General features: G+C 38.3%; 1 protein-coding gene across 42 annotated transcripts in view; it reads right to left on the reverse strand.

Moving 5' to 3' along the window:
- The window catches only part of BLTP1 (bridge-like lipid transfer protein family member 1), a 115,493-nt gene that overhangs the window by 46,466 nt on the left and 47,687 nt on the right, over positions 1–21,340 (reverse strand). For all 42 annotated transcript variants that reach the window (XM_086890541.1, XM_086890586.1, XM_086890578.1 and 39 more), the window contains 20 exons: positions 20,014–20,093; positions 19,448–19,598; positions 17,690–17,846; positions 16,844–16,922; positions 16,465–16,556; positions 15,490–15,607; positions 14,564–14,719; positions 14,057–14,154; positions 12,904–13,082; positions 12,641–12,747; positions 10,410–10,618; positions 7,773–8,000; positions 7,075–7,212; positions 6,637–6,813; positions 4,864–4,992; positions 4,576–4,695; positions 2,706–2,983; positions 2,356–2,606; positions 1,664–1,922; positions 419–1,262 (listed from right to left, as the gene is read on the reverse strand). In XM_086890541.1, the coding sequence (XP_086746667.1) occupies positions 419–1,262; positions 1,664–1,922; positions 2,356–2,606; positions 2,706–2,983; positions 4,576–4,695; positions 4,864–4,992; positions 6,637–6,813; positions 7,075–7,212; positions 7,773–8,000; positions 10,410–10,618; positions 12,641–12,747; positions 12,904–13,082; positions 14,057–14,154; positions 14,564–14,719; positions 15,490–15,607; positions 16,465–16,556; positions 16,844–16,922; positions 17,690–17,846; positions 19,448–19,598; positions 20,014–20,093 (3,850 nt within the window). The remainder of the gene's footprint in view (positions 1–418; positions 1,263–1,663; positions 1,923–2,355; positions 2,607–2,705; positions 2,984–4,575; positions 4,696–4,863; positions 4,993–6,636; positions 6,814–7,074; positions 7,213–7,772; positions 8,001–10,409; positions 10,619–12,640; positions 12,748–12,903; positions 13,083–14,056; positions 14,155–14,563; positions 14,720–15,489; positions 15,608–16,464; positions 16,557–16,843; positions 16,923–17,689; positions 17,847–19,447; positions 19,599–20,013; positions 20,094–21,340) is intronic.

The raw sequence follows: 21,340 nt of genomic DNA on the forward strand, positions 1-21,340 counted from the left end.
TTAAAAAAAAACAACTTTCCTAAATCTGAGTCGGAATTTTATTTTGAAATAAAGCACTGAGGACCTGAATTATACTTTATCAGTATTAAATGTGCTGCTATTGCACTTCATTTGGGTTGGAAACGAAACTCACACAAATGCCCTCCAGCTGCATATCATTCAACAGGCAGCATTCTTAACTGCAACAATGATAATGCAGAACACGCATCCACAGAATTCTAACTCCACCTTTTTTTTGTCCCACAACCTTCCAGCCACTCAGGCCCATAACCTGAAGTCAGAAATTCAAGGTATTCTTCATTTTAACTAAAAGCTAAGAAACTTCAAGTTTCTTGTAGCTTATTCACACAAATGGTACTAAGCCATTTTAAGTTATTTTCAATTCTTACTCCTTTCTCTACTCCTCCGTCTTCCATACCTTAAAAGTTGGAACAGAGAGTTGCTCAAAAGATGAGGAACTTTCTTCACTCGTTGGTGTGTCGAGGTCTAAAGGGCGATGCAATGAGGATTTGGAAGTTCTTTTGTTAGTTGGATGCTTTACTGACCAGTTGATCACCTGGAACTGCGTCAGGTAATTTTGGTAACATGCCATTACAGGCTGCTGGGAAGTGATTTGCTCACGTTCCACAGTCTTCTCAGAGTCCAAGACATACATGTTGTCAACGTGCTCATCGTCTCCTCCCAGAGCTGAAACAAACGAAGCCTGGGAAGGATGAGTCTTAATTGGCAACGTTTTCATATCTTGACTGATTTCTCTATGGATTGTGCTTGTTAAGGGTCCTTCCACGCTGTGATAAATAGATCCCCTACTGTATTCAGTTTTCTGAGCTTGCTTTTTTCTCTTCTTCCTCCCCGGATAGGTTCCCGGGCCTTCATCGCTGCTTATTGGCTCAAACTCTTCCGCAGCTGAAAAATAAGCCTCGCTATCCGCCATGGACATACTGGAATCCATGGAGCGGTACTGGTGGAAGGAGTTTGAATCCGCTGACGGCGTGTAAGGGAAAGAGCCGAAGCTCCTCCTCTGCTTTGGGGAGTCCAGGACGTTCTCGTCGCTGCGGGACACATCGCTGCTGAATTGCACTCCCACGGGGACGGGCTGCTTGTCCCCGTAGAACGCCGCCGTCAGGCTCTTGGTGCTGCCCAGCCGCGCGGAGCACACGGACGCCTGTCTCTTCAGCGGGGACCTCATGGGAGACTGGCCCACAGGCCTCTCCTGGGGGCCAGGGGAAGCAGGCCGGCCCTCTGCACCCTCTGCCGTGGCACTGGGAATGGAAACAAACACTTCACTTGCTTGTTTCTTTACAAATGCTTCTCTTCCTACACTGTAGCAGCTGTCAAATGCATCAGTGATTCTGTGACTCTCTATTAACATAGCCATTATTTTGGTAACAATGGTTACATACTGAACTCTGCCACTTGTCTACATACAGAGGATGTAAAAACAAACATGTACCAGCAAGTGCTGGTGGGTGTCTTCACATGCTGGATTTTCTACCTTCCCCAGGTAACCGTTCCCTATTAGGGATCCAAATCAGCAGTCAAACTAGGAGACACATACTAGCGGCACCATTAACACTTGAAAAATTGCTAAATCAAAGGCTTTTCTTACATCTCATAGCATTCAAGAGTTGAGTTACATGCCTACCTGGACAAGAGTACTAACCTTCCGTGAGCATCTTCCCTTTTTGCACTGGGCAGGAACTCCTTCTGTCCCAGGTGATCCTCAGCAGTGGATGAGGGGCTGTCCTTCTCCCCTGCAAGCAAGGGCAGGGCAGCACTGGAGCTGCTTGTTTCCTCCGAAGAGGAGGAGGAGCTGTGGGAGCGCAGTGGCACTTGGAGGCTCAGGTGTTGTGCTTTCCTTTCCATTTCTATCCCCACAGATCTGCAGTCCCAATCTTTTCTTTTGACACCATTTGCTTTACCTAGGATCAGGGAAGGAAAAGCAAAACTGAGTATCTGATGACACAATGGCAGTGGACTCTTCCCTGACTACTGGAATAAAAATCATTATTAAATAAAAGCCCTGGTTTTGAAATGTGTGCACATCCCAGCATGTTGTCCTGACAGAAATTAATAAAATCATGTCAGCAAAACATCAGATTGTCTCAGTTGGCTCCTTCCAATGTAAGTAGAACAAGTCAAAAATGTCCTTTCAGCTAAGAAAGGAGGTGCATGCTAATATAAAAATCCAGCATATGAAAGCTTGCTCGAGCTCTGTCTGCTCTTAGAAGGGGTCAGGCCACAAGAGCCTGAGCAGTTGTAGTTATTAATCAGATTCATAAACACTAAAAATAGCAAAATGTTAAGAAATCATACTTCTGGGCAAAACAGAGTAAAAATACAGTGCATTCTCACCATCCAAAATTTTAGGAATCTCCTTAGTAATTATCCATTCTCCTGGCTGCAGTAAAGACTGCCCATAAAACATATCAGATTCTGCACTGGTGCTTGAGAAAGCAGAGCTGCTTGAAGGTGTCAGTTCCTCAAGTTTGAAAAAATCCAGTCCCGTTAAGGTGCCACCGAAGAACCGACAACCTCCGAGACAGCCACACTTGTTCTTGCTTCTCTTGTTTCTCAAATTATCATCAGGCCACAAAAACCACAACCTACAAAAGGCAGAAGAGCAGAACATGACCATGCTGAAGCTCATTGAAAGCAAGATGAACAAATATCCCTCTCAAACGCACCTCCACCGCATCGCTCACCTCTTGGTTCTGTTATCGTGTGTTTCCAAGAAATGCCTCTGCACCTCGTGTTTAGAGGGATGATCTGCAGCTAAAGCAATGTCAGCAGTGACGAGGCCCAGGTTGACAGAGCCAGCTTCCAGCCAGTATGCCCTCCTCAGTATTGGCTGCAGGCCAGTTCTGCAGTTGTTCACCTGCTCGACGTACTGCCTGAGCTGCAGGTCCTGGATGGCAGCGCTGACGCCTTCCCCGACAGACTGGTTGTGGAGGTTGCAGTTTGCAATGCGTATGGCACCCATCTGAAAACAGGATTTAAACGGGAACTCTGGCTATTTGTCAGTGAAACAAAGCAAGAGTGGCCTTAAACCAGTTAACACATCACATACTGCAGCCCAAAAAGATCTCAGCAAAATTCTCTCTGGGGAAGCAGTTTTATATGCAGGTCTGCACACACACAAGAGAAGGCAAGCTTGGAAATTAATCTCAGCCACTTTTTACATAACAGGAAAATAAAAAAGTTACTAAGAAACATCCCTTTGTAAACAGATCAAAACAGAAAACAACTGTCAATAGACATTGTCAAGAAACTTAAAAAACTTAAATCATTAACTTCTTCGCTGACATCTAAAACCCAAAAAAACTGAAACTTTCAAATTGGTTTAGTCTTCAAACTTCACATAATCTGAACACATTGGATCAAGTTTCCTGCACAGCTTGAGTCCTCTCCAAAACATCACCATGAAGCACCTGAAATTTCAGAGGAAGTTTTCTAACTCTAAATCAAGAAAAGCTGAAAGTTAACCCAGCCATAGAAGAGCTACCTAAAGGGTTAATATTATTGTTTCTCATCTCTGTCACAGATTATAAAGGACTACTGAAAACCTTTTCTTTTTCTTTTCTTTTTTAATTTGAATGAAACACATTCAGGATATAATTTTCTAGAGTGGTTCAGGTTATTAAGCTGCCTTTGAAAGTACTGCCATTCATATTTATGCCTGCAGACACCGTTAATATTTATGATGGTGCTTTTTAATATTGGATTCAAAAGAATTTGGAGGCTCAAACATATTTTTTACTGCCACAGGGCAGCAAGCCATTCAAATGATGAGATATCACGTCATTAAAAAAATATTTAAAATAATTACCAGTGCCCTTTAGTTAGATTCTTGCTCATAATGTGAATCTGTGCCCAAAAGTTTTAATTTTAAGTCTACCATTTAAAACTGCATTTATTAACTAACAGCACAATTATTACTCAGCTATGTCAGCATGGCAGTTTTCATCTTTTCTGTTGTTATCATAACTCACCTGTATCCAAACTTATATTTTGCTACACTGAGTAAATTATTCCTTTTTTTTGTTGTTGTGCAGTAGGATAACAGCTCTTCTCTGTACAGCCCTTTTTGAACAGGGGATTCAGTCAGGCAGTGGCAAAAACACTTTTCCTTTCTCTACCAAGGATACATCTAAATTCTCCACAGAGGATCATGAGTTTTCCAGCATTGACTTGTACATGATCCACATCAATCATCTCCATTTGCTGAATTAATAATTCACAGCACAAGTTCTCATCAACTCTCGGGTACAAACACTGAGATTTATATTGCCTGAGGTATTCTCAATTATTTTACACCAACCCTGCAGCTTCCGCTTTTATTTTAGGAGACATAAACTCCTCCTAACCATTTGCCAACATAATTAATGGAATTATTAAGTAGAAGCCAAATCCACCTACTCCTGGACCAGTCCATGATGACCTTTCATCGCTTTAAAGTTTTAGAAATTCTGCTTAATCCATTGCATGCAAGCAGCCATCAATTCAGGTGGATATTCTGTCAAAAAAATACAAATTGACGAAGTATTTTAAATGCTGTTAAGAGAAATATTTTACCTTGATGTTGGTGGCACAGCCATGTTCTACCACATACAGATCTGCTCCATCCATGGCTAAGCGCGTCATTGTGTACTTTAAGTCATCTGACGTTGGGCATGGCCCAGGCACAGAGTTTGTCTGAAGGAAAAGGGAAAGAACAAAGGAAAATAAATACAGAAACAACTATTAATTTGTGCCAATCCTTTTTTTTTTTTTAATGTTGTGGTAACATTAAGGGTGGATTTCTGAAGTGTTCCAGAGAACCTGTGCACGTCCAGTGAGCAGTAGGGATGGATGAAAAGGTACCTTTGGGTCACAAAAGCGGCGATCGATGCCGTGCTGGCACAGGATTACGGATTTGGGCCTCTCCAGCTCAAACTCCCGGCACACCACGTGGAACACAAAGGTCTGCCCCCATTCCAGAAGACAGGCGAGCTGTAAGCAAACAACAGCACACAGTCCATCACCAAAAAATGGACTTGTGGTGTTCCATGGAGGACAAAAAACAACCCCAGGGGCTGGGATGTGAACAGGAGGCCTCAGCACCTTCCTGCTACTCAGGCCTGGATTTTATTTTTGAATGCACCACAACACGCAAGTCTGTACTTTTTCACGGAAAAGCACAGTGACATTAAACGATTTCCTACATTATTTCTTAATAAAAGGCAGCAGTTTTTGCTCTTACAGTCAGCTAGGAACTTCATTGTAAAGACAGAGCTCCCCCAACTTTATCACAAAGAATAGCTAAAGGTACTTCATTACCATTCGTAATTTAAATGTCAGATTTGCTTCTATAAAAGCAACAAAGTAACATTTAGAAAGCACAGGAGGAAACTGGCTCAACAAAACACTGCTGATTCTTGCTAGACCTAGTAATTAGCCTACTGTTGATTTAAGTCTTTTATATAGTTAGCTAGCTCATAAAGGAAATGATTCATGACTGTCTGTCTCTGTTATGAGAGGGAAATGGGTTTTCTTTGGCTTGCCAAAGGAAAGGGCACTTAAAATCAGCAGTAATTTGAATGGAATTTAATCTAGCTATGACTGTCCTGCACAGAATCTCTCCTCCTCCGTTCAGCGTAGTCTCTTCACAAATTCTTGCAATACATCACACTAGGGAAGGAAAAAAGCCAATGAACCTGAAACAGCAAATTCAAGTGCTGACAATTTTAAAAAAAAAAAAAATCCTATATGATGTATACAATTGAGAATGGCTTTATAAGGGAAGAAAAACCTTCAGTTACATTAAGCCTTAAGAAATGTTCCTGAACCTTGGAGTAGTTTGAATCAACTAAGTTTAATTTTGAACCATAGAGCAGTGGAGCAAATCCTACAGATCATCTAAATCAGTGGCAGCATTTTGGGAAGTACCACCACAAATATCTGTATATGTAGAAAACATCTATTCTTTAGATTTACTAAACTTGCTTGTATGCCTTATTTTATTTGCTGCAGAAGTCTCCCAGTGAAATATGTGCTTAATCCTACAAAATAACACCAATTTTTAGAGGAATAAGAAGATGTAGAAGTGCCTTAAAAAAATAATTAAAGCAAATAGTAACTAGTAAATAGAATGTATGTACTTCTTTTGTGCCTCAGAATGCACTGGGCAAAGCAACCCTTTTCTAAAGGTTTGGCAGACCACATGAGAAATAAATCAAAATCATCTCCCTGGTGTATACTTGCAGCCATTCACCTAGATGGAAAGACAAATGTAACATAAATGGCAAAATTAAAAGGGTTTAGTGCTAAGACTGACCTAACAAAGTGCAATACTGGGAAAGCAAACTATGTTCCAGTGAGACCAAGGAGCAGAATTTATGCAGTGAGCAGCTACTCCTGAGGCCTGTCCATACTATTCTCCCACCAATGATCTCCTTTGCCTCCTGCTTTAAAACATGACTGTGGGAATGGCTCATCTGGCATCTCCTATCACTTTACGGAAATTACAGAAACAAAATAGATTATAAAGCTATAAAGTAAAGGTTACTTCAGGCACAGATCATGCAAATCCACGCTATGCCAGTTTTAGAAGGAAAAAGAACACTCCAGCACTTCAGACTGGTTTCTAGATGGTACCTGTGGTGCTGTCACTTTGGCTGTGAGGCTTCCAGCCTGCACATCTATCAGCCAGGCGTATTCCAAAGTGTCGCTTCCCAGGGGCAGCCCTTCCGCAGAAAACATGGCGTGGGCACGGAGCTGCAGGCCCGACAGGCTGATGTGACCCTCCCGGAGCACCTCGTCCACTGCAGGGCGCTGCCAAGGACAAGGAAGCGGGAAGAAATTCTTGGAAAAGATGCAACACTGGCCTAATTTAATCCTAGCTATTTTACTGATAAAATGCCCCAAAAAATCTGGACAAAAACAAAGATTTTTTTATAAAATATGCATCAGAATTTTCTTATGATTCATAAGTCTCAATAAAATCTTTGCACAACAGGAAAATTCCTATCAAAAAAAAAATTTTTAAATCAACAAAACTTCCACAATAAAGCTGCACAAACACTGGCTGACTACCTGGTAATTGTCATTCAGAAACAGATTCACTGGAGACAGTACAAGCTGAAGCATTGTTTCTCTAAATCCTTTCTTCATCTCAAAACACAGCCTCTCCAAGAAAGCTGTAGGGCACTCTGGACCATCTGGACTGCAATGCTGAAATAGAAAATAAACACATCTATTTCAGAGCCTGAAAGTACATAACACAGTTGAAACTTTACTCTTAGTTGCAAACCTGTGAGCAGGAAGTATGCTCATTTTCCTCTAAGAGAATACTCAAAAAGAAGCCTGTGCAACTTCAAACACCTTTTGACAACGGCATAAACAGCAATTCAAAAATATTTGGGTGAACCCCATGTTTTATCTGGATTTTTTATTCCTGGGGTTCCCTCAGAACTGAGGTGGACAGACCACACAGCACCATTAGAAGACAAATTCGCTAATCAGCGGACAAATCCTAATGGTTGATCAAAAATACCACACAAATCAAGTTCTGAGAATAACAAGCATATTAAAAAAACTATCCAGTTCTGCCTCCCAGATAAGCAAAATAAATCCTGTCCCAAAATTGTTTGGAGAGCCACAGTTTCAGCAGAGAGTATCTACACATTTTGGTAAGCACCACAGCAACTAAATGTTGCAAGCAGTTAAATATGGATCCAGATTATGAAACTTTAAAAAAAAAATAAATTCTTTTATGATTATAAAGTACTTACCACTGGCAATCTCCCATGCACTTTGTACAAATTAACAAGCACAGTGATATCCCATGGGCGTAAAGTAAGAGGGTGAACGGGCTTGACTGAAATTTCATTTTCTTTTTTGTCATTTTCCACTCCTACAGCTGTCCAGCCAGAGCTTGAGGATGTTGATAGGGACAAAACAGGGCTTGAAATGACCTCTTCAAAATCAGTGTACATGTCATCTTCCCCAAAATAATTTTCCTAGGAAAAAGAATTGTTATGATCATACAGAAAACAAATGAAAAACATGCAGGCAATCAACTGAAATACAAATCAGATCTGGTTATAATCCTCCTTAAAATATATATATAGATGCTTTCATTTTATGAAAGCTGGATAGCTTAAACTTGCAAATTTATAGGCACTGTGCTTTAGAGAAAATGAAGGCAGCTCAGTAGTTCTCCCAATACTGGTATTTGAGATGCATGCAACACAAGTAACTGTTCTGAAATATTACTGACACTTTTAAACTGATTTTGTGCTTTTAAAGAAACAGAACAGAGTAAGAACACAAAACACATCCTGCAGAAAGTCACCCTCATTCAATTCTCTAAACCTTTTTTTTTTCAGCAAACTTAAAAGTCTTAAGCATGGTTCTAAAATATTAGGTCATAAACATTTCTTGCTTGGGTCTAAAAGCCACCTTGTGTCTAAGCAAATCCTCTTCAACTATCTAAGACCAAAGTAAAGCTGCCAAATTCTACTGGGAAACAAAAAATCCATCAGGTTTCTGGCAATTTATCACATCTTCTCCCTTAAAAGTAAAGCTAAACTCTCAAGAAGAATTTTCTTACAGTGATTTTTAATAAGGCAGACCCAGCAGAGGGTCTGGAGCAGTAGGAGCTCCACTAAGTCACTCCTGACAACTCCTGCTGCAATTGCCAGGACCTATAAATCATTCATTTCCAGACAGTAAACCCTTAGCAGGGTGTGCTACACCAAAAAACCACCACCCGAGATTAGAAGGCTTAAGAAAGCTGCATGGACAATGTGTGTCCAGGGATCTCTACCATGTATTAAAAAAACATCAATGAAAACAAACTGAAAACAACCACAAGTCAGGAAGAGAAACATAAAAAGCCCTGCTAGAAATCTTTCAAAAGATGGTCCCAGCGCAGCTGGACCAAAAGTTCCAAAGAGAGTCACAAAAATGCTAAAAAGAGCAATAAATGCACATTTTCATAAACAAGCTATTAATCTAAAATTTCTCTAGAGAATTGAAATAGAAGAGCTAAATTTTTTTGTGAGAAATCTGCACCTAAAAATGAAATAATTATAGAATCAGTGATCTAATGTAGTACTGTTTGCATTTAGCTCCAGAGGCAAAAAGAACTGAAAATGTGCTGCTTTGCTTGAAAAGCCAGAGCTCCCTCATGAATTTAGGGGCTTCAAAAAGAGGGTTCAATAAACAATTCAAACATGGATTCATTTGCTCTGTACCAGGAGAAATCAAGTCTTCAAGATGCAGTACTGGCCTAATTTTAATCCTATTTATTTTATCGACAAGATTAAAAAATAATGAGTATATATTCAAGTCCTATACTCTACAAACCAGTATTTTCTGCTATTACTTGCTTATATGCTGTACCTTATACAAATTAATGAAAATTACTGTTTCAGTGAGTCCTGATATTGATCACCTGTCTCAGAAAATTCCTCAACCTCTGCTCCAAAATGTCAGCTCCAGAAGCATTACCTTAGCCTAGATCTGCATAGGTTGATACAGATGTTCAGAGAAAAATAAACAAGCAAAAACCCACCAAAAAAAAATCCAAAACCCCAAAACCACACACACAAAGAAAAAAACAACCACAAAAATCAACCAAACTCCAAGCATTTTGCTGTTAGTCAGACAGAATGGACACATTCATCTGCCCTGGCTTTTATCACCACAAGGGAGGGTGAGAGAGATGGGAAGGAATTAAACTTAGACACCCTAAAAAAGAAAATTACTTATGGAAGAGGAGACAGAAAAAAACAAACAAACCCAAACACACATTCTAGAGCATAATAGATTAATGTCAAGGAAAGGACACATAATCCTTCTCCAATATTCACTGAAGAAGCTTTTTAAATTAAGCTTATTCTCATGTCCTTCCCCAGTCCCCTCCATGATCCTAACTCCAGAAATGTCATGGAATCTAATTAAGAAAAACAACACACTGCAGAACTTAAAATGCACCAAAAGCATGGGTTCTGGTATAACTCTGCATGAATACTGGAGTTTAGATAAGCTCTAATCGTAATCATGGAATATTTTTTTATTTTATTAGTGGAAAATCGAAAGAAGAAATTTTCTGCACATGTCCAGAACATGCAGTATTTCTTGAAAGAAGAATTATGCTGATATGGGTGTATAAATATACATATATATATATATATATATATATATATTTGTAAGAAGTCTTCTCCCAAGCTTGTGACAATAACATTCATTCCAGCAATACCAGATCACCCAAGTAATTCTAGACTAGAACTAGTGCCTACCAAAAGTTTCCATCCAAATTCACATATTCTTCAGAATTCAAATTTTCCATTTCAGAACTAATTCTTCCCTTTTCCTACAAATGGCCAACCCGTAAATTTTACGAGTGGTGCTCCTCTGCCTACCTTTATGGAGAGAAAGGCTTTGAGCAAGGGTCCATACAGGGTTATCTGGGAATCTGGGGAGAGTTCCAGCTCCACGTGGAGCTTATCCGGGGGCAGCTCCGAGGGGTCGAGGGGAAGGCGGGTGGAAGCTGTGGGAGATGAAATCACACTGTCGGTGGTTTTCTGCGACGGCCTTAGCACAGATAACATTGTTTCTTCCATTTCTGACACTTGGGAGCAAAATGAGAGTAGAAAACAGATTTTGATTACAACTTAGGCCTCTGTTGGACAAAGTTCAGCAAACAGGAATGTGTATTAAATATACAACTTTTGGCACCTAATTTGTATAGTTACATTAGCGTATCTGTGCTACAGAACTGGTTTTTCATCTCTGGTAACTATGGGAAGAAAATATTGAATATTTTAGTCAATGTTAATTATGCAAGAGAAAAACAATCCCTCAAGTTCTGAAAAAAGTATTTAGTGTATTTATCTTGCTTTTGAAGTTAAACAAGGACATGCTTTCATTTCAGCAGAGCAGATTTCCCACAACCACACAGCTACTGCAGGATAAACAAGAAAGAATAAACATGCAAAGTGCAAAGCTGTACTAAAAATCTACTCTGAACTAGTAGCTCTGTAGGCCAAAATTTTGTCTCCAACAACTCAGTTACTCTGGTCACAAAACAGTTTGGAAATTCAAATCTTATTTCCTACCCCTTCTTTCTAGTTGGAGATAGGAACAAGAGAGCCCAAAACCTGTCTGTCCTAAGTGAGGAAAGGCAATGAGAATGTAGTGAGTAACTGGAAAGGTTTTGGGGATGTGAACTGATTGCTGGGGAGTAGAGAACATTATGGGGAAACCATCAAAAATTGATGCTCCAGCTGGAGGAAGATTTCAGGTGCCAGTTTATCAGGAAGAACTGGCATGTACACAACTACAGACACCTGCAGGCAAAAACCTCCAAAGCTTGAACTCCCCATTACAGTTCTTGCTCAGTGCTTGCACACTGTCTTACAAGTTACACATTAGCCAAATGCTGCAGTGAGGTGACCACTTTCTATGGAAACTGCATCTTTTGTAGTGCAACATATTTCTCAGAGTTTTATGGACCAACTCAAAATGTGGATGTTGCTACTGCAACAAACAGGTTCCATTGGCACCATGGAGTGGGAGTGAGGTGGACTGCTGAATTAATCACTGGAGGAAGTTGTAGATGAGTTACCTGTGTATGTACAAACTTGCAGATGCAGGTTTCAATTGCTGCGATTAAGAGGAAATGTTCTCAGAATGAGAGGAACGCACATTTGACACTAGCTGACAGTCTCACAAGAGCACTTAATGAGCATCTGCAAAATCAAACTCACCTTTTCTGCCTCATCCTCGCAAATTAGAGCTCTTTTAGATGTCAATTGTTGGAACTCAAACCCTAAAAATGCCATCCAGCATGTCTCCTAACACCTGCTGATTGTGGACCTATCAAATTAGCCCTCATTATTCTTCTAACATCTCCATCAGTTCTGCTTCCAGAATCTCAACCTGAAAGATTTTTATGTAACCCCATAACTTCCTGCATACCTCCCTCTGCATTTAAATTAACTTACATTAATCTCTGTGTTTATAACTTTTTTTTTTTTTGCAAGCACACACTTATAGGATATTTGTCTAGAAGTATTTAGACAGTTCAAATAAATTCCTAGATATTAGAATTTGACTGACCAGTCCAACAATCATTTCTGATGGTTCACTTTAACAGTGAACAATGAAATCTCAGTTTGATACCCATAAAAGGAAGACAATATTATTGCACCACATATATAATGTATTTAAACATTTAAATCATAAGATGAGATCACAACATCCAAAAGAAAAAAAAAACTTAGAAAAGCTAAAGAACATGATATGGCCAAAAATATTTGACTTCCTATTTAATATACTGATGTTTAATATACCAAGTGATATTTTAACTTTTGCAACAACCCATTTAAGAGATACACTTTGTTAAGGACAAGGAGAAGTGAACTGCAGACAGCATCCTCTTTTTTATACAGGGAACTGGGACACATCCTGAAATGCAGCAGTATGGAATGTTGTCAGGTTTTAAATCAATCCCAGTGCATTCTAATGATCAACACATTCCCTTGAGACATAAAACAGCAATTTAGTTCCAAGTTCATTTCTGCAGATGGAAGCAGCGTGATCCCAAGTCCCAAATGACCCACGCTAACAAGGAAAAGGTAGTGGCACTTACAGGATTGCTTTAACTGCTCATCTGCCTTCTGAGGATAAATTGGGTGCCAGGAGTAGTCAATTGTAAACACAACACTTGGGACCGTCCAGCATTCAACCCATCCAGCCCTTTCAAAAGGAAACAGCACCCTTTTATTTCAAGCACAATACTTCCTTTAGGTATCTTTAAAGCAACCTCAAAAGTTCATGAATCACAAATGAAATAAGTAAGAAGAGTCAACATAAAGATATAAATACATATATAAATATCTCAATTAAACTCACTCTTCTTGAGTAATGTTCCTCCATTTGGGCTTGCCTGTTTTCTGACCGCTTTGACATTCCGCAGAAATACAAGACTCGGGATTTATTTTATTGGGCTGACAATCCTTCACTAGCATAAAAAGGGAATATTTACTAGGATGGCAATCAGGCAGATACAAATGAAGATCAACATCTTCTCCCTAAAAATCAAACATCAGCAACAGGAGAGTTAATTTGCATTCACTTCATGGGTAATGCTCACGCTATTTTCATGTTTGTATGTGCCATCATCCTCATTTTACAGGTCAAATTAGACAAGAATTCTGTTGCCCATCAAGTTTCAGTACAATCCCAAGAGCTCTATAGTTCTGGATCTTTACAAGTCTAGTACCTTGCACATAACCAGAGCAATCTATAAAACACTGGAGAGCAACAGGAGATCCCTGTTCTTCTGTTGTTCAAACCATACTGCAGAAATTAAATAACTAACCCAAGCTTACTCCACATCTCAACAAAATCACACTTGAAAAAGAAAGAAACCTATAAAACATGGATTTCTTTCCTATCAAATGATACCAAATTAGCAACATCACCATCAACTAGTTTTTTATTTTTAGCAGCAGTAGACAGCCTCTATTGTAAGGAAGACAAAAAGTACAGTAATTCAAAGAATTATCTGCATATGTTAAAAACAATTTGTGATCATTATTAATGCTACAGAACCTCTTAAAAATCTGGAAGATGGCTTTCCAAAATGGTTTGGGAGTAGCTAGTGCAGTATTCAATTCCACCTTTGATTTTCACATTTCATAAATAAAGAGGAACAAAATTCCAAGTGATAAAACACATAGACTGACACACAATTTAAGTATATATAATAAATATACATACTAAATATCTATCTACATGTATGTGTGAAGCATATGCATGTTTGTATTTTTCAGAAATATTTTCATTTTTGTCTATATATGTGTGTATATAAATTAAAACAGCCTATGATTAAATGCTTCACACAAGAAAACTGAAACCATTTACCTCTGGGTTACTTGAAGAAAAATTCTATGAACTGGAAGTGCAAAAGACTATTTTTATTTCAGGAAAGAGTTAATTCAAAATTTCCTGATTCAAGAAAGTAAAGGGAGCTGTCTCACATTTATAAGACAAAAGATCTTACCCTTAAGGAGAATCTAGTATTGCATGTGGTTGGAACAAAGTCAGTGAAAGGCAGAGAAAAAACAATGTTCAGGGTTTCTCCACAAGCTGCTAAATAAACTGGGAGGGAAAAGGAAAAACTAATTAGTCAAAATTACTCCCTATTTTGTTCTTAGATGAAATATCAAACATACATGTAGAAATTATGAAAAGATATTAAAGAACTCATATCACTGAATATTGCCATTTAACTACACTGTACTTAGAGCAATAAATTACAGTAATCAATTATTCTGGAAGTATTTACTGCCTACAGCTCGTTCTTTCTAGAAAGACACTGTACTTAGCACAAGGAAATCTCAGGCAAACAATAAAATTAACTATAATATCTTGATGCTTTTCTTTACTCAGCAGGTTTTGGGTATAATTCTAGTACTTTCTCTCTACATATATTTATATACACTGTCTTTTGTTGATGATTTTTGTTGTATATGCTACTTCTTCCAAATTATAAAAAAAGTGATCTCACCATTCTCCTGTTGTTTGGTGGAACAGTCAATCCAATTGTGCTGATTTGCTGCCCAGATCATTTCAAACTGATGGAACATGACTTTGAAGTTCCACATATATGGAACAAATGAAAAAATATCGGGTGCACTGTCACTTGACCAGTCTTGGATCAAATCTAGAGCCACACCAAGCAAGAAAAGGTGAGTTAGAAGCTATCAGGTGAGTGATTTCTTAGGATGTTCATGTTGGAGAAGTTGATGTTGGCTCTGACCACAGCAGCAGATTACACTGGGCACTGTGGCACTACCCAGACAATGGCTCTGGTCTCACTCAGGGGATAACTTCATTAGCATGGCACCAAGCCTGCACTAATTAAACCTTCCTCCCAGCAGGGCTAATTAGCCCAGGCAGCACCACAGTGATGGGGCTGCATTCTTTCCATTACTGCAGCTGGAGCTTCCAGCAACAGTTGGGTGGTGCTATACCACCTTGCATTGCCTTCTTCCTCACAGCCAGAATCCTGAGGAGCAAATTACTTTTCCTCATCATCTGTCAGCCACAGGGACAGAATCCAAAGCCCAAGTAGTTGAAAATGAGCCAAGCAAAGAGAGATATCAAGAGAAATCAACATCATGGATGATAAATATTAAGCAAATCCGTAGCCGTGGTAAGAGTTCTAGTAAGAAATAAATTTAGTATCACTTAACTGCAAATCATATTTATTTAGATATTAGAAAATTAAATTATTTGTGTTTCTACTTAAATGCAAGAGTATCATGTAGTTGAACACTCTTGAATAGGTATCAGAAACTTTGTCCTCAAAAACAATTTGTTGCCTTAAATAGGTGAAATCAGAGAACCTGACCTTGCACAGCTCAGCAAAATTTGAAAAGAAATCCCAAAGAAAGAATATTTGACATATAATTTATTTAGCAAAGAGGTTACCTGTAAAGAAGCTCTTCTGAGCAAAGATGAAATGATAGGTTGCTTTATAAACCTCCAGCTCACACTGCCATGTCTGTGGCATGTTCCATATCCGGGGATAGCTGGCATTAATGTGGAACTGTGGACAAGAAATTAAAGCATTAGGATTACCTGAAAAGACGACAATGCCCGACCCTGTCTCTCAGCAGTTTTCACGTATGTACCCTACTGAATAATTAAAACTGTTTTCCTGCTGAGATGAACAGAAGGCCCTTCCAGTTCCTTAATAATTTAATCTCTGTCTTTCCTTCTGTGTTTGAAGGTCAAATGTTAGTATATTCATTTATTTGGAAAGGTATACTATGAATTTCAGATACATATGCTGCTGTAGATGTACAAAGCAATTTAAAAAGCAACACTTTCATCAAAGGCATCACTTTTGACAACACACCAAAGGAAAATCCCCCGGAATATTTTTCAACCATTGATATATTGTTCTAATTCACACAGTTAAAAAAACTCAAGATAATTTAAAAACCCATAAGAAGGGTAATCTACACAATTACAGTACTGCAGAAGTGAAATATTAGGCAAACAAAAGAATAATGCAGTATCAAACCTGTCTCAAGTAGTTCAAGCACACTGGAGTGCTTTTAAGTACTTGTGCACACACATCCTTTAGCAGAGCTAGTGTGTGTAATAATTGATTAAGGCAAAGCCTGTATGAACATGTGGCTACATAGCAAATGAAGCAACATTTGTAAATCCATAATTTATACACCAAGTTAGTGCTTCTAAAGTCACTAAAGGTTACACACATGCACTATTATTATGTTGGTATATATAAATGCCTTATATATTTAGGTCTTGCAAGACACGTTAAAAAGGCATTTTCCTCCATTAAGAAACTAAAGACTGCTCCAAAGAAAAATAAATATGTTCTTTATTAAAAATCCTCTAGAGATTGAGGCTTTATGCTTATTAATGCACACTTACAGCCAGCATTTCTGCTTCCAAGAGAGTCCTGTACTGCATGCTGCTGGTGGCATCCACGTGGAGGAGCTGCCCTTTAATTGTAGGTGAATAGCCTGGCAAACGAAAGTTATCAAATGATCATTTAGACACAAGAGTTACACCAGTATTTAAACAATTTTTACCAGTGATTTCAGCATTCCACAAGAAGAAAATTCTGATGGGTATTTGCCTTAATATCTTGCAGTGAACTCTACAAGGAAGTATTTTTGTTTCTTTCCTTAGGAATATACATCCCAAGATTGTAAAGGAAATACACTTAAAGACATTCACACACACAGGAATTATGACAACTATCCAGGAAAAACAGTAGGGAAACAAATCAGTCTTAGCCTCAACTCACCATTTTCACTCACTGTCATGGGAATATTTATTTCCAAATAGGATCCTGCACCAACGTTTACATGTACAGCATTTGTTTCCTGCATTACAAGAAAGCAGAACAATGCAAATGTGATTTCTAGGTTTATTTATGCCTCTGGCTGTCATTATTCACACCTGGATTAAAGCACCTGATGATTAAAGTCTTTCTTGCCTTCAGAAAAATCACTAATGAACTATCAATATGCATTGATACAAAATAACACAGTTTTTAGGCTGAACAAATACTGACTGAAGTCCAGGTTAGAGAAACAGCATAAAATAACTCTGATCCAAGGCCTGGGAGGGCAGACTACTACACATTTCTAACACTACAATTCTGACCCTTTCAGACCCACCACAAAACAACAAAACAGGTGTACAATGAAGTGATGCTGTATCCCATTTAGAAGAGTAGCAACAAGGAGAAGAAAAATCCAAATTCCTACACATACAAGTTTTGTTCCCCCCAGTGTCATTCCTTCATTCAATATCAGAAGCAATTGTTTTTTCATCATGGTGAAATTCTTCATCAGAATGTAAGATTGCACAGGACATACCCAGATCATGAAGCCCCAAGACTGTAGGAGTTGGCATGCCTTAAGATGTACCTTGAAAGCTTACAAGCAACTTAAAATAATGCCTCTCAGAATACATTTCTCTTTAAAGAGTTTGCTCATAATTATATACAACTAAGACAAAAATCAGCCAGCTTTTAAAACATAGCTCTGTAATAAACACCTAAGACAAATCAAACTGTGCACAACCAAAAAGCACAGTACAACCACACTAGACAAAGTTAATTTCTTGATAAGGTTTCATTATTTACCCTGTTCTTGGTAAAAAGCAAATCAATAGTGGCATCTGCAATGATATTCATCCGCAGTTCAAAAGCAAGGATCTGCCTTGGTTTCCCAGGCTGAGCAATTTCTGAGACTTTCATAACTTGATAGTCTGGTGGGAAGAAAAACTTCCACAAGCAATCCCTAGTAGAGAAGAAGAAAAAAAGGAGCTGTTTTTGGTTCACAGAAGAAACATATATATATGTATTTATGCATTTACTTGGTTCATTTAACTATATTCCTCTTAGCTGAGTCTTTAGAGAACCAGTGGATGTGATAAGGAAGAATGTTTGTTGAAAATCTTCATCATGGGAGCCTTCCAACTCATTATTGAAACCTCCAAAAGCGTCAATGGCAATAAGATAACTTTCAGACAAAAGCCATACATTTTAATTCAGAACGCAAGCAAGCCATGTTTTTCTTCTTATTTCTAATCCTTGGTTTACAAAATCTGCTACAAAAGCACAGTAGGAAGTGATATATTTATTCTTCATTTTCTGCCTAAATAACTGATGTAAGCCCAGAAATAAAGACAATACAAAACTTTAGGACCTCAGAATGGAAACCACACTTCTACAGATTTATAGGTGAACATGCCATGAAACACAGCAGATGAATATGAAGCACAAGACAGAAGACTGATGAAGCACAGACAGCACCGCTTGCATAGATCTCAAAGGAGGGGAATTCCTTCCTGCACCCAACACCTGGCTGTTGTAGCAGCTTAAAAGTTTCTAAACATCCATGATCTAGTCATGCAAGATGCAAAAGTGTTCCTAGTATGTATCTAGGAACTCTATGCACTCTGCACTCAACTGCTTTCTACTGAGCCAGTTAAGATTGAAAAAAACCACTCCATTACTGAGCAAGCTTTCTTTGGAGTATTAAAAGGATCATTAATGATTCACTGACCTCATATTTCTAGCAAAGGGTTTTAGAAAGCAACATTTTCTCTTAAATGCACTATCATATCTAAAGACTACTCTTTGGGCTGCCATCCTCACACTCCTGAGAGACAGTAAAACGTAACAGTTTCACAGGAGAACTAGTGAAGGCCAAGTACAAGCCTGTAATTAACAGGGGAAAAGAGGGAAAGCACTGATTATGTCACTTTTACTTAATAGTCCTTTACTCTCTAAACAATCCTGTTGTCTTCACAAAAAAATGCTCACGTGCAAAACACCCAGGGACAAGTGAAGAACAGTATAACTCTAGCCTAATATCTTGTATTGAAGTAACTAAATAATAAATACTTTGGAGATAACATCAAGCAGCTGATTATGTTAAGCAGGGATAAATTATTCCTCCCTCATTATTTTCACAGCCAGATTTCTGCTTCCCTAAAATTTCCTCATCAATATGCAGTTTATTCCCATATTAGTCTAACAGGAGCTTGATAAATCTAAAGATTGCCAATTAACAAGTTAAAACCTTTAGGTATGTGATACTTGATACACCGTAAAAATACTTTGCTTACATAAAGGGAACATAATCTATTAATTTAATAACGAGAGTAATCCCAACTTTGGAAGGCAAACATGACAAACTCCAGTGAATTTACTAATCTTAAACCACTGTGGCAAGACTCTTCTTTCAGACTTGGTCTATCCCAAAACACACTGTCCTGGGGTGACTCCAGGACACACACAAATGAGAAAAGTCTGAGCAATCACACAATGGAAACTTGAGAAAGCTTTCTCAGCAGTACTGGATATTAAGATGAAAGCTGTAAATCACTGTCGTACCTCTGCCTATCAGCCCACGGCCCATAGTTGAAGTCTGTCCCTTTTCCACACACAATGTCCAAACCCCAGCATGGTGGCAGGTCCTGTAACTTGCTGTCTTCGTTGCTGGCTTCTCCATCATTACTTTCCTCTGTCTCCTCTGGTACAAGACCTGTATTACATCAAACAATGAACACATCCTTAAAGGAAGCTGCTTCAAATTAGCATGAGAAATGTTTGCTTAAGCACAAGACAATTAAGCATCCTGATGACAGCTTTATTGGAGAGCACTACAGTATATAAATATGAAGACACAATTCAAGTCAGACTTCCAGTGGAAGGCCAAGAAATATGATCAAAAATAATCCAAAATTGCCACCTACCCTACACCTGTACACACCATTACCCAAAAGTGTTGTCCTTGTTCAAGATTCAGGCAACATTTTAAGGGCAGTCAGAGCAAAAGCGTATTTACGATACTTTTATTGGCTCCAAAACATTGCACGAATTCTCTTAGCATAAAGATTTTCTCACTATCAAAAAAAACCCAAAAAAACCAAACTATCTTTGTGTTTAACAGATTGTACCTGGTTCGTCCATATAGTAATAGATATCAACATCGTTGGACTGCATTACAACAAAACCTTCACCCATCAGCCTCGGTGGTCTGCAAGGAAAGAGTGCAATGACAAAGAGTAAAAATCCACATGCTGAGATTATTTAAGATCTATAAGAATTCAAGTTACTTTAAATGCAACATTGTGCATAATAGATTTACATAATGATTTGAGAGAAAAAAAAAAAACAAACCTTTGATCATGATGTTGCTATTATTATAACTATTACTTTAAATAACTTATAAGTTTAGTAAACTCAAGCACAAAGATACCAGGTTCTTCTCCACAAAGGTATTTCTGAGATATTCTAAACCACAAGTAACAACTGGAGTTTTACTTTCAGTGTTTCTTTCAGTCAAGAGTTCCTTTCTCCTTGTCCTATATTGTTCTTTCACCTGCTAATTGTTTTCTTACTAAAATAGCCCTCTACACCAAAGGGACAAGACTTTCAGTAATTAGACCATTAGTTAATAAAAAAATAGAAAAGTAAAAGCTGTTCCGCCTCAATAACACTTCGCTCAATATAAAAGGATCTAAGTAATAAAACTAAGAGATGAAACATTTCTCCTAACACTTTAAAATTGGTATATTACAATCCCTTTCCCATGTTAATTTACATATTAATAATTCTGGTTTTACTGCAGAAGACACTATTGCAGCTTCTCAGCCACTTTCATAAACTGTCATTTCCTGACAAAAAAAGACAATTCCTAAGACAGTTTAAGAGTGTGACCTGTTAGAGCACATTGCCCATTTTATCACAGCTCATTTTCAAAGGCAGGAAGCCTTAGAAAACGTGGAAGACAGCAGATGTAGAGATCATGTACTGCCAGAAACTCTTCAAAAGCAAAAGAGCAGGAACCTTGAAACTAAGTTTACTTTGAGAGTAATGACAGCAGTGAAAGATTAAATACTTTAACACAAACAAGATAATGGCAGTAAATTAAAATGAGATTATTATTATTATTATTATCATTTTGAAGTATTCCCAAATATCTATCCTGAACTACCACCTTGAGCCTGCTGCCTCCAAACTTCTTCTACTTTGACCTGTTTTACCTAGCACCATTTTTTGTTCTTTCCTTGAATTTCAGAGGACTTATTTGCAAAGAGTGATAAAAGTGTTGAGATGGATGTCTGCAGTACAAAATGTCAGTTTTCAAGGTGAAGTTAAACCACCCAACTTAAAATTTAAGCCAAAGCAGTATAAGAAGGCAGGCTCTAAAGAGTCAAACGTTCTCCACTGCCAGTGAATTGGGCAATTTTTTTAATTTGACCAGTAAATTAGAGCACATTT

Source organism: Cyanistes caeruleus, chromosome 5 (assembly GCF_971803275.1).
Source record: "Cyanistes caeruleus chromosome 5, bCyaCae1.hap1.1, whole genome shotgun sequence".
Taxonomy (NCBI): domain Eukaryota; kingdom Metazoa; phylum Chordata; class Aves; order Passeriformes; family Paridae; genus Cyanistes; species Cyanistes caeruleus.